At 54.4% G+C, this 13,669-nt stretch overlaps 1 protein-coding gene across 1 annotated transcript; it reads right to left on the reverse strand.

Moving 5' to 3' along the window:
• Positions 1-5,554: 5,554 nt before the first annotated feature.
• Positions 5,555-10,968, reverse strand: ELF3 (E74 like ETS transcription factor 3). Its single transcript, XM_003823021.6, has 9 exons — positions 10,849-10,968; positions 10,256-10,426; positions 9,373-9,594; positions 9,115-9,207; positions 8,792-8,911; positions 8,515-8,604; positions 8,245-8,361; positions 7,539-7,734; positions 5,555-6,352 (listed from the first exon to the last, which is right to left on the reverse strand). The coding sequence occupies exons 2-9, from the start codon at positions 10,416-10,418 to the stop codon at positions 6,238-6,240; spliced, it is 1,116 nt and encodes a 371-aa protein (XP_003823069.1). The 5' UTR covers positions 10,419-10,426; positions 10,849-10,968; the 3' UTR covers positions 5,555-6,237.
• Positions 10,969-13,669: the final 2,701 nt, after the last annotated feature.

The following is a 13,669-nucleotide window of genomic DNA, read 5'->3' on the forward strand; positions in this document are numbered from 1 at the left end:
AGGTATGCACCACGACGCCTGGGTAATTTTGTGTTTTTAGTAGAGACAGGGTTTTTCCATGTTGGTCAGGCTGGTCTCGAACTCCCGACCTCAGGTGATCCGCCTGCCTCTGTCTCCCAAAGTGCTGGGATTACAGGCATGAGCCACTGCACTTGGCCGATGTAAGGACTAATTTAAGGTGCTTGTTCTTCCTGGAAAGAGATGGGTTGAGGGGGAAATATATGCAGAGCTATTACATGGACAAATGAAGTTCTGCCAACTCTCCTCCCTCAGCAGAGAGAGGGGATGGGACAAGACTGCTGGGCAGTGGTGGCATCTTTGGACACCCTGGGTTAAGCAGCCATTTACAGCCCAGAAGACCATGCAGAGATAGTCCAGTGTGCATGAGGGCCCATGCTATGCCATGCACTGAATTGGGTTAAAAGTCAATGGTTTTGGAAGTAAGAAAACTCAATACTTCCCAGTAAGTATCAGAGGCTCTGGTGTCCACCCCAGGCCCTCATAATAGAAGGATCTGGCTGGGCTTCCATACTCATGAGCATCCTCCCATCCCCCCCAACCCACTTCATTCATTTACTTGTTGACATGCCCAACGAGCCATCCTTTTGCCAAGTAGAGGGGGTACAAAACATGCTCCTAGTCTGGGAGCAGTAGGTGAGAGAAGCACAGATATTTTTAACCAGGGGTTGAAAACTTAGTGCTTCTGGGGCCACACAGGTACTGCATGGTGGAGATGGTGGTAAACTACATGCAAAGACTATATGGAGCAGCCTCACTCCACTGTGACAGATTGTGGTCCAGGGAGAGCTGACCTAGCTGGGCCAAATCTTCTGATTCTTTTTTTCACATTTATCTTTATTTTTAAATTTTTTTGAGACCAGGTCTCACTCTGGTGACTTGTAGGACAAAGCACTCGAAGTAGAACAATCTTCATTTTGTAGATGAGGAAACTGAGGCTCAGAAAAGGAAGGTAACTTGCTCAAAGTTACAAATCATGCCCCAGCTGGATCGTGCAATCAGAGGGTTACTGCAGCCTCGACCTCTCAGGCTCAGGTGATCCTCCTGCCTCAGCCTCCTGAGTAGCTGGGACCACAGGTGCACACCACCACTCCTGGCTAATTTTTAAAAAATTATTTGTAGAGACAGGGTCTCCCTGTGTTGCCCAGGCTGGTCTTGAACTCCTGGGCTCAAGTACTTCTCCTGCCTCGGCCTCCCCTTGTTGCGATTTCAGGCGTGAGTCACCTGGCCCAGCCAATTTTTTAAAAAGACAAGCCACAAATTCAGGGTTTTTTTCTGAGAAAATTTTCCTACTTTTAAAAACTTGACAACTTGGGCCAGGCGCAGTGGCTCACACCTGTAATCCCAACACTTTGGGAGGCCAAGGCAGGCAGATCACGAGGTCAGGGGATCGAGACCATCCTGGCTAACACAGTGAAACCCCATCTCTACTAAAAATGCAAAAAATTAGTCGGGCGTGGTCATGGGCGCCTGTAGTCCCAGCTACTCAGGAGGCTGAGGCAGGAGAATGGTGTGAACCCGGGAGGCAGAGGTTTCAGTGAGCCGAGATGGCACCACTGCACTCCAGCCTGGGGGACAGAGCGTGACTCCGTCTCAAAAACAAAAAGCAAAAAACTTGACAACTTGATTTTTTTGTGACTGTGGCAAACATATCTGTAGTAGAAGGCATGGTGGGTAGTTCAGTGGAGCTCTTATAGGCCAGTGGCAAATGGAGGCAGGGGTGGCTTCCTGAGTGCAACCTGTGCAGTGGTCCCACAGGGCCCTGCGCTTGGAGGACTGCACCTCGCGCATGGTTCATGCTCTGCTCTGCTGTTGCCATTTTGAAATTTTTAATCATTCTTTTTTTTTTTTTTTGAGATGGAGTTTCTCTCTTGTTGCCCAGGCTGGAGTGCAGTGTCATGATCTTGGTTCACGGCAACCTCCGCCTCCCAGGTTCAAGCGATTCTTCTGCCTCAACCTCCAGAGTAGCTAGGATTACAGGCGCACGCCACCACGCCCAGCTAATTTTGTATTTTTAGTAGAGATGGGGTTTCGCCATGTTGGTCAGGCTGGTCTCAAACTCCTGACCTCAGGCGATCCACCCGCCTCGGCCTCCCAAAGTGTGGGATTACTGGCATGAGCCACTGCGCCCAGCCTAATAATTCTTTAACAAGGGCCCAGGCTTTCACTTTGCACTGGGCTCTGCAAATTACCAGGCCTGTCCTGACTGGAGGCAAGGGCTGAACCCATCTGGTGGGGGAAAAGGGCCAAAGAGGAGGTCAGGAAATGCTTCATAGAAGGACCCCGAGGGAGGAGGTGAGTCGTGCAGGCAGGCCTGGGTGTGGCTATGTGAGACTGTGAGGTGGGAGTGTGTTGCGTGCGCCGGTGTGTGCAAGTGTGAGGTTGTGAATACGGTCCATGCGAGTGTGTGAGAGCAGGCAGCGTCTGCAGTGCGTGCAGGGGCATGTGAGTGAGGGCTTGTGAATATTTATCTTAGTGTGAGTGTGTGTGACTTTGGTTCCCATGAGTGTGTATGAATGTGTGTGGTGTGTGGGGAGGTGGTGGCCAGGGCAGGGAGAGTCACGGGGCCATTTAGCAAATATTTATCGAGCACCTCCTCTGTGCCAGGCGCTGTGCAAGGTGCTGAGGTGAGTAAGCCCCAGCACTTGCCCAGAGGTGCTCACAGCCCGGCGAGAGAGAGAGATGTGTAAACAGACAACAGCAGAGAGAGAGAGCAGATTGAAACCAGACTCCTCAGAAATGCAACCCCTTCACCCACTTTCCCCGGGAGAAGCCAGACTTCCCCCAGGAGAAGCCAGACTTCCCCAGAATTGGTGGGACAGGTGGGGCTGTGGGAGAAGCCAGGAACTGTCCCGGGGGCCAACCCCAGCCCCTCCTCAGGCACACCCAAACACCACGGGAGGGGTGACCTCCCTCTGACCTGCTCAGCGACACACCCAATCCCACAGAAGCAGATAAGAGGTGACCAGCAGCTCCGGCAGGGCAGGATATAAACAGCCCGGCCCTGTGGCTTCCTCCCCACCCCCACTCCCCAGCCCAGGACACACCTGAGGGGATGCAGACTCTGGTGGGCGAGAGACGGGGCCGTCTCCTGCTAGGAGGCCCCTGGGCTGGTGAGAGTCGGGGTAAGGGTGCCTGGTGCCTGACAGAGAGGGCAGCACGGAGGCCAGCCCAGGGGCCCGTGCCAGGACTCTGCAGCATCCTGAGGGGTGAGAGGGCAGAGAACTGTTGGGGAGAAAGGCGTCCCTCCCAGAACTGCCGTCTTCCAGGCTGTCCCAGGCGCTGCCCTGCAGAGGCCACCTGCCCAGGTGGTCTCACTGAGCTGCAGCGTGGAGGCAGGCATGCTGTGAGCTGGCCCCGCTCTCACCCAGTCAGTGACTTCAGCCCACCACTAGCCTTGTCAGTAAAATGGGGACACCTGGTCTCCTCAGCGAGCTGTGGGGCGGATCAAATGAGATAATGGGATGAGGAAAGCGCCTCATAAACCGCAAATGGCAGGGCAAAGGTCAGCACGCAGCGGGCAGCACCTGCCCCCAGCCCTCCAGAAGAGGGTGAAGGGGCTGAGCACCATATTCCCAGCCCTCCTCCCTGCTAGGATCTCCTTTAGAAGCTGAAGAGGCTGGGAGTCAAGGGAGGCTGAACAAGCATGTCCCGGGCTCCAGAGGCCCCTCCCCCACTTCTTGGCTAGGTGACTTCAGGCCACACTGGGTCACCTCTCTTCTTTTTTTTGAGACAGAGTCTCGCTGTGTCACCAGGCTGGAGTGCAGTGGCATGATCTTAGCTCACTGCAACCTCCGCCTCCTGGGTTCAAGTGATTCTCCTGCCTCAGCCTCCTGAGTAGCTCGGACTACAGGCGCGTGCCAGCATGCCCAGCTAATTTTTGTATGTTTAGTAGAGACAGGGTTTCACTGTGTTGGCCATGATGGCCTCGATCTTCTGACCTCGTGATCCTCCCGCCTTGGCTTCCCAAAGTACGAGGATTACAGGCGTGAACTACCGCGCCCAGCTGGGTCACCTCTTTTAAGGGTGCAAGGACCCCGAGATATTGTGGCTAGGGAAACTAGAACAGAGTCTAATGCATAATTTCCAAGAAATGGGGTCATTTTTAGACTAAGTAGCTGTGAAAGCTTCCCCAGCTTCTGAGGCTAGACCTACGCCCTGGCCCACATCCCCTTTGTCTAACTGGCTCACACTTCAGAAGGGAAATGTAAGTAAAAGCCTTTTTCCAAATGGCTCCAGGATTCTGGGTTCTCTCATGACCTCACTTTCCTCTCCAATCAACTTCCCCACTCTCCTTTTCCACCATTCCTTGCTTCTCCAGAGCAGGCTGCATTTCCAGAAATCCACACACAAGCTTTAGTTTTTCTAAGATCCCTTCTTTATCCACATCACTTCAGCCAACAATCTGATTGGTATTTCCAAGACAACAGAGCAGTATTTCAAATTCATGAATGGGACTTTAATGTGCTGTATGGAATTTGAAGCCTCAAACTTAAGGAACTTTCCACCTGGAAAGCATTCTTAAGTAACATCAATGAACTGTCCTCCCTAAAACCTAGACACAGTATCACTGTGGAAACAGAGTAATAGTTCTGGAATCGATTGAGGATTAGGTTAGAAGCGCCCACACCAGGAAAAGCTTCCGGGAAACGGTTTTAGGACAGAATCAAGGCACACCTGTGGAACCTCTTTCTGCATCTGTCAAATGGGGACGCTGTGTCTCCTCTCTTCTTAGGAGAGGATTAAATGAGCCAGAGTGGGCTAGCACAGTGCCTGGCATGAGACTACAGTTTCACTGGGTGCTATACTCACTACCTGGGTGACAGGATCATTCGCATCCCAAGCTCAGCATCACACAATATACCCATGTAACAAACCTGCGCACGACCTCCTAAATCTAAAGTAAAAGTTGCAATTAAAAAAAAAAAGAGAAAAAGACTATACTTTCAACAAATGCCAACTCCTTCCCTCATTCTTTCTCAGCAAGTACTCATCTCCATTTTGTTTTTTGTTTTTTTTTTTCCTTTACAAGATCCTAACTCTGATTTTGTCAGACTCAAAAGCTGGGATTCATATTACAGATATACAGTTTACAGCACACTTGGCTGGAATGCAAAACCATCTATTCCACAAGGCCAGCCAAGCAATTCTAGACATCTTGAGAACATCAGGTCCAAACCCTAGCCTAATAGGAAAAATCAGTCCTAAACAGGACAGACTTGGTCAAGGTCAAGGTCACTCGAGCGGTGTCATGACAGCAGGATGCTTCTGACCTCAGTGTTCTGAGTTCATGTCCTTGCTTGCATGAAGTCTTGTAAGCGTTCTCCAACAGTCTCAGCTGCTTCCTTTACTCGCCTCCCAGCCCAGTCCATGTGTCTGTAAGCCCACACCTGCTACAGGAAATCTGTAACTCCCCTCTTCGTCAGCCTTTGCCCTCACCCTCAGCCTGGTAGACCTTCATTTTCCTCCCCTCCAACCTCTTGACCATATTCGATCCAAAGGCCCAAATTTCAGTACACAGGTAGCTAAGACAAAGGTTAGAAAAAGCCCAGAAGGCACTTTATTGGAGGTCTCTGCCTCCATTCACAGGAGAAAGGAGCTGGGAGCCCCATCCTAAGGGTCCCAGCATCAGCCCACTGGAGGGCCTGGAACAGTCCAGCACTCTGTGGGAGAGGAGTGGGGAGGGGAATGTTTTAGAAAAAATAGATCTCTATGTACATCTGACATATTTATATAGCACATAAATTAGGGAGTGCTCTGACCCCTGCCCGTGGAGCCCAAGCACTGAGCAGGGAGATGAACGCCAGTCCAGAAAGAAGGTGCTGGAGCCCCTGCTCTGTCCTCTCCATCACGGTGCTCCCCTAGGGCCTCCCCAGGCCTCCTTGGCTCAGTCCAGGTGTCTGCAGGAGGAAGGTGTTGTCTGCATTTAGTGTCTGAGACTGGGTTTGAGGAGGCACCAGATAAAAGGAGACACACTTGCAGCTATAAAGTCAGCTTCAAACCCCAGGGCTTGTAATTCCAAGAGGAGGGTGGGGAGGCGAGGCCATAGTCTCCGAGTCCCAGGACGATGGCTGACAATACACCAAAACATCAGCTTCTCTCCACAGCACAGCTGGGAGCATTCCCCAGTGGAGGGGCCATCTGGCCTGCCTGTCCTCCCAGGAAGGTTTGCAGGCCTCGAGTGGTCCGTGAGTTTGGTCCCGGGTATAGTTCCAACCCTCAGTTCCGACTCTGGAGAACCTCTTCCTCCTTCCAGCCACTTGAGTTTTTGCCAAACTTGTAGACGAGTCGCCGGCCATCCACCCGTTCCAGGATCTCCCGTTTGTAGTAGTACCTGGGTGAAGAGAAGGATGGTCAGAGGTGCTTTGGCAGGAAATGGGCCCCAGGCTGCCAGCCCGCCCACCTGGCCCACGTTACCCCCAGGTAACCCATGCCCACTGGTCTCTGCCTGACTAAGCTGAGCCTGACTCACACTTCCTAAACTCCTCTGTTCTTCACACTGGCAAGCAGAAGCTCTTTCCCTACACTGGCCTGTAACCGTGCCCAGGACACAGGGCTCTTTGCCTTTGCTTCTTTGTATCCTATGGCTGTGACTGGGGTCTGATCATTAAATTACATGACTTTTAAGGCCAGGCAGCTGGGCACGGTGGCTCACACCTGTAATTCCAGCACTTTGGGAGGCTGAGGCGGGCGGATCACTTGAGGTCAGGAGTTCGAGACCAGCCTAGCCAACATGGTGAAACCCCCCGTATCTACTAAAAATACAAAAATTAGCTGGGCATGGTGGCAGGTGCCTGTAATCCCAGCTACTTGGAGGCTGAGGCACAAGAATCACTTGAACCTGGCAGGCAGAGGTTGTAGCGAGCCAAGATTGTGCCACTGCACTCTAGCCTGGGTGACAGAGCGAGACCCTGTCTCGAAAAATAAAAAGAAGAAGAAGAAAAAAGAAAAGGCCAAGCATACTGGCTCACACCTGTAATCCCAGCACTTTGAGAGGCCGAGGCAGGAGAGTCATTTGAGGCCAGGAGTTTGAGACCGGCCTGGCCAACGTAGAGACCGTTGTCTCTATTTAAAAAAGAAAAAGAAAAAAAAAGTAAGTACATGATTTTAGGGCTGGACGGGATCTTAAGATGATCTAGTCTACCCCTGGACACAGGAGGAAACTGAGGCCCAGAGAAAAGCAACCTAAGTGCTTCAACGAGGAGAAAGCCAGGCCCTGGGTGGGCACGGCTCCTGCCCCCTTTCCCACTCTCCAGGTGCCTTCCTGAGGACAAGCCTCACAGGCGATACAAGAAATGTTGCTGCTAGCTCAAGTGCACTGTGTCTGCTGTCTGCCAGGCTAATACTTTCTCCATGTTGTCATTTAATCCATGAAGTAGGCCAACCCAGATGTTGTCCTCACTCTACAGGACTCAGCCCTGTTGCATGAAGCCAAGTGGCAGCCAGGAAGAGGGCGGTGGGGGTGTGAGCGCCTGTCCCCATGTCCGGCTGTATCGTGAGGGTCCTGGCCGCCAGCTCACCTCATGGCCCGGCTCAGCTTCTCGTAGGTCATGTTGCTGTTCTTTTTCTTTTGGCCCCATAGTTGGGCCACAGCCTCGGAGCGCAGGAACTTGAAGACGCCTTCATGCCGATTCTCCCACTTCATGAGGCCCTCGTTGAGCTCCGGGTGGATGAGGATGTCCCGGATGAACTCCCACAGGTGGGTGCCTCTGGGCGCTGCAAGGCCAGCCTCCATCAGTTTGCCATCCAGGTGTCCCCTCTCACCCAAGGCCAGCCGGCCCTGCCCGCCCCAGTGCACTGCTGACTCGGCCACAGCATGCAGCAAGCCTCTCCAGAGACCCCGCAGTGCCCTCTGTGCGGGTACTGCAGTGACTGCTTTTCTCCTCAGCCCACCTAAGACCCACCAGCTGCCTCCTCACATTGAGGGTGTCCCAGAGGGCAGGACAGTGGCCAAGTGCAGAGAGAACTGGGGTCAGTGGATAGGACTCTGGTACCATGAGCCTCCCACTGGGAGCCTTATTTCCTCCTCCTCTCCAGGACCACCAAGCCAGGCTCTGCAATTAGGTGGTGACCGATACCATAGAGCCCCCAGCTTGTGCACAGCCTTACCAAAGGCTACGCGGAGGCCAGAGAAAACGGGAGAAGGGATACCTGCAATGACCCGCAGTGCCCCAGGAAGCCGCTCAGCCTCGGCGCAGGGAGGACCCACGTGCCCCCGGAGCTCACCGTGCTTGCTCTTCTTGCCCTCGAGACAGTCCCAGTACTCTTTGCTCAGCTTTCGGGGCCGGCCTCGTTTCCGCTTCCCGTGCTTGGGATCCCCCTTCTTGCAGTCACGAAAACCATCTGTGGGGACGGTGGTGGAAGGTCAAGGAGGGGCAAGAGGGGAGTTAGGGAGAGTAGCCCCTCTACAGGAAAAGGCTGCAGGAAGAGCCGGGCCCCCTGTGCATTGCTAAATGGGATAATGGGATGCCCTCTTGGGGACCTCCCTCGACTCACCGCTGGGGAAGAGCTTGCCATCAGTGGGATCCAGGTCCACGTCACTTCCACCGGAGTCTGAGGAGTGGGAGCTCCGAGAAGCACCAGTCCCTGGGGGGTGGGGTCAGAGTAAGTCCCCTGCCGGCCCACCCTCTGCTAAACCACGCTGCTGGCTCTCAGGACACACTTCCCAGCCTGTTCCTGTTCCTGCCAGAAGGCCTGAGTTCTGGTGCTGGGAGCCAGAGGGAACAAGGGACACTTCTGGGAAGGGAGGTTGTGGCCCAGAGAGAGCTCTCACCTGCGGTGGAGACGTCAGAGCTGCCGGGGGAGGGGGCTCCTGCGCCACAGCTGCCGGGGTGGTAGGGGCTGGCTTGCTGACCGTCGTCCAGCAGCTCCTGGGCAAAGGGGCTGCCCTGGTCTGGGAAGAGGAGGTGAGAACTCAGAGAGGGCTCAGGGGACCAGACCAGGACAGGTGAGGCTGCCCATGGGTCTGATGACCTGCTGCAATTTTTCTAATTGAGGGAGGGAGAAGTCTGGGGAGGGGGTCATCTCTAGCACTCTGTGGAGGGGCAGGGATGGGACAAGACAGGCTGGGGAAGGAAGGAGAAAACGGGTTCTCACCAAAGGGCCCTGGGTCTAGGGCCTCCTGGAAGGCCATGCCATCCTTCTCCAGCAGCTCAATGATCCAACTGAGCTCATCAGAAGAGCTGGAAGCTGACAAGGAAGGAAGGAAGGGTCACACTCCCCTCATCCCTCCCTCAAGGGCTCTCTCTGGCTGTGCCGCTGGCCCAGAGCTCCAGGGCCTGCCTACGGCCACACTGAACTCAACTCGGCTCAACATGTGGAGCTGCTCCCCAGCCTCCAGGGGCCTGGACTCACTGAGGTCTCGCAGCTGGGCATGGAGTTGGTCCCCCAGAGGCCCAAAGACCAGACGCAGCTCCTCAAGGGCACAATTGCAGAGGGTGGCCCCATCCATGTCACATCGTGAGAAGTCAATGGCGCTTGCGTCGTACTTGTTCTTCTCCACTTGGTAGCTGATCCAGTCCAGAACCTGCGTCTTCGACCAGAACTGGGGCTGTTCCCCCAACCAGCTGGCCTTCTCTGCAAGGGCCAGGCAGGGAAACAGGCTCAGCTCAGGCCACCCAGCAGACCTTACAGCCCCATTTTTTTTTTTTTTTTTTTTTTGAGATGGAGTCTCACTCCTGTCACCTAGGCTGGGGTGCAATGGCACAATCTCGGCTCACAGCAACCTCCACCTCCCAGGTTCAAGCGATACTCCTGCGTCAGCCTCCCCAGTAGCTGGGATTATAGGTGCCCACCACCACGCTGGGATAAATTTTTTTTGTATTTTTAGTAGAGACGGGGTTTCACCATGTTGGCTAGGCTGGTCTCGAACTCTTGACCTCAGGTGATCCGCTCAGCTCAGCCTCCCAAAGTGCTGGGATTACAGGCGTGAGCCGCCACTCCCAGCCCACACAGACCCATTCCTGGAGCACACTGGGGATTCACACCTCAGCCCTTGGAGCCATTCCAAGAGTAGGGGCAGGAGGTAGCATTCACAACACCCTTGTCCTGGTATCTGACACCTCCCTCTGCCTGTCACAGCCCCACAACCCCCAGCACCTCAGTCACTAAGTCTCAGCCTCTAGCCCTGGAATTTGCCTAGAGACCCTCCTCCCTGCCCATTCCCCCGTTTGTCTAACAGGCCCTTAGATGGATCTGTCTCCCACTCCGTGCCCCATCCCACCCCGCTGAGACCCACCTGTACCCTCCAATGACATCTGGGGGTTGCTCAGGGTCAGTACCAAGTCATCGGCCCCAAAGGTGGCAGCAGGGGGAACAGAGGCCAGGGTGGAGTCCTCCGAGCTGTACATCGCACTGAAGTAGTTGCTAAAAATGTTGCTAATCTCACAGGTTGCAGCCATGAGGCTACCTGTGGGTAGGGGGAGAGAGGATGAGGTTGGTGAGGGGACGAGGGTCCTCTCCTTACACTCCCAGCTACTCTGCTTTGCCCAACCCTGGGCAAGAGTAGCCCCCAGGGGCAGGAAGATCAGCAACTCTGCGGACACCCTCTCTTCAAGAAGGGCTCCAAGATCTCAGACCAGGGCAGGACCACAGGAGCCTCCAGCTGGGCTTCCCTCCTCAGATCTCTGGGGCCCTGGAGCCAGACTGGCGGCGTCATGGCCATTCTGCCTTCCCAGAGACAATCTCTCTCTGTTCTTTGACCCTCAGGACACCTACGCTCTTGCTTGGAGATCCTAGACTGGAGTGCGCAGGTTCAGAACTGCAAATCCTCTGGACCCCTCTGCAGTTTCCCAAGAGCTGGGCTAGGGAATGACAGGCAGGGAATCCTACCGGAGTGGCGGAGTCCGGCTGTGGCAGGCAGGCCGGCAGGCGGGAGAGAAATCCAGTTCCGCCAGGTAGCGCTGAGGTATCTGGCCGCTGCGCTCCCCTACCCGGCTCTAAATAGAGCCTGGAGGGAGCTCCTCCCTGAGCTCAGGGCTTTATAGTGCGTCCCCTGCAGTAACCTGAGCTGGTGTCTCATTGGATGGAGGGGATTTCCTGGCCTTTAGACTGGGCTTCTGGCCCCAGGTGATTTGCATATTCAGTGCCACTTGGCCCGGATCTTAGCAGGCGGTGCTGGGAAATCAGGCCCGGCTGGTTTAATGATTGTCAGAGTCTGTCATCCCGCACCCTCTGGGGTTGGGCATGGGGCACTGGCCTGGGCAGGTGGCGGGAACGTTGCTGGGGTGGGCATCTGTGCTTTCGGCTGCCCTCTGGCCCAGGAAATTCCTCCCAGGGGCCAGGCCAGAGATGGGCCAGGCAGGGGGAGGGCAAGTGAGGGAACATGAACCCCTGGCTGACCTGGGTCAGAAAGCTGCTGGCCCCTAAATTCCAGAGATTCAGCAACAAACAGGCCTAGTAGGGAGAGGAGTTACTAGGTTTAGGGGTTTTTCCCAGAACACCCAGGACTCTGGCCAGGGGCTGGAAGGTGCTCCAGGCTCAATGCTGGGCAATACTCATGGATTAATTGGTGCTGGCTGGGCCTGCCAGCCTAGTCGTGGCCCCAGGGTCCCCACTAAAGGGCTCCTTCTCCAGCGCCCACTCTGTTGGCAAGGTCTTCACTACCATCACCTGCCTGGACTCCATCCAAGCGTCAGGGTTGCTGCAGTCGCTCCTGAAGAGACCCGGCTCTGCTTGAAAGTTCTTCCCTCAGCGCCTGCTGCAGCCCTCCCTGCCGGAGTTGCCAGAATCCACACGGGTAAGCTTATACCTGCTCTCTGGACCCCATCTAATCTCTGGTTCACTCAGCCCAGTTTTCCAGTACCTTCTGCTGCCCTCTAGTGGTCAGAAGCCTGACTACCTGGGTCACGTCATTCAAAGAAGAGGGAACGCATAGTATTAATATATTTACCAAGCACTTTTCAACATATTCTCTCATTTAATCCTCACACCAAAAAAGTCCTGTAAGGAATGCATGGTTATTCCCATTTTATAGACATGAAAGTTGCAGTGTGGAGGGTTCCCTTAGAATGGCTTGCCCAGGCCACACAGAGTTGGTGAAGGGGTGGAGCTGAGATTCACATCCAGGTATGCAGGTGTGTTGTACACAAAACCCTCGCTCTTTCCCTGCACAGGACTCAATGTCTTCGGGCTTCAGAGTCTTCCCATCCAGCTCCATGGCCAGAGCCCTTGCCTTCCCTGTGGGCAGAGTCCCCCATGTCTGTGGTTGTCTCTATGGAAACACAATGGATAATGTCTTATAGACCCTTCTTGAGACCCTGAATGGGGTAATACAGGTGGTTGAGGCAGGAGACTTGTAGCCAGCATCTGCAACTGTGTGATCTTGGGTGAGACCCTTGGAGTCTGTGCTTGTTTCCCCATCTATAAAAAATGAGGTTGTCTGAATTTAATAATCCCTAAGATCTCTTCCAGATCTAGTATTTTGTTTATTTTGTTTTGAGGTGGAGTCTCGCTCTGTCGCCCAGGTTGGAGTGCAGTGGCGTGATCTCTGCTCACTGCAACCTCTGACTCCTGGGTTCAAGCGATTCTCCTGCCTCAGCTTTCCGAGTAGCTGGGATTACAGGCGCCTGCTGCCATGCCCGGCTTTTTGTATTTTTAGTAGAGATGGGGTTTCACCATGTTAGCCAGGATGGACTCGATCTCCTGACCTCATGATCTGCCTGCCTCAGCCTCCCAAAGTGCTGGGATTACAGGCATGAGCTACTGCACCCAGCCCATATCTAGATTTTTATGCATCTGAAACGTAGGATCCGGTGGCTCACACCTGTAATCACTGCGTCTCAAAAAAAAAAAAAAAAAAATGTAGGATCTGTGTGACCCACCTCCATTAATGCACAACTTGGGGAGTTCCTGGCCACCCTCAGCCAGGGTGGGTGAAACGGTTACTCAAACAAAAGGTGACTCCACCTTCTACAGATACTCCTTTCTTTAACTCTATAGCCTGAGGACTAAGAAAGTCCTGCGCAGAGAATCTGCTTCTTACCTTACCTTCTTCCTCTCTGAAGCTCCCAGGTGCCTAGGAGAGAGTTAATGTCCAGGATCCCCCCTCCCCACCGCCCCCGCACTGGGCCAGTGCAGGCAGGAGAGCCTGGGGCTCAGTAGGATTTTCCCCAGCCCTTCAGGGGGCCTCCCCCAAGGAGCCTGAGGCAGGCACACCCTCCACCCAGTCCCTCACCCAGGAATGTGGGAGAACCGGCTTCTAGCCCCAGGGCTGCTCACGTGCTCCCTGCCCTGAAGAGCATCTGGCTGGGGCTCCCGGGATGGCGGGGTGAACAGGAGGATGTACGAGAAAAATGAGAAGGCTGTCAGCTCCCTTGCCTTCTTGGGGCTTCCTCACCGCTGACATGGAGCTGAGATAAGGAATCCCTACAGGCTGGCAGCTTGAGATAAGTGGGAAAGACTTGGATTTGAGGTCAGTGCCTTGGAGGCATGGGGATGGGGGTGGGGAGAAGGTTCCAGGATAGTGGTCAAGAGAGCTATGGAGCAGGATGCCGGGGGCTTCCCAGTATTCTGTGATGGCAAAAACAACCCACTGGCCTCCCCTCTCCCCACAGAGCTTGCCCACACGGCAGCACAGCCTCATCTTTGGGATGGGAGAATGTCCTACAAAAGGACAGGCACATCCAGTAGTCCTGTCGGGTACCAAGGTGGT

This window comes from Pan paniscus, chromosome 1 (genome assembly GCF_029289425.2).
Source record: "Pan paniscus chromosome 1, NHGRI_mPanPan1-v2.0_pri, whole genome shotgun sequence".
NCBI classification, from domain to species: Eukaryota; Metazoa; Chordata; class Mammalia; order Primates; family Hominidae; genus Pan; species Pan paniscus.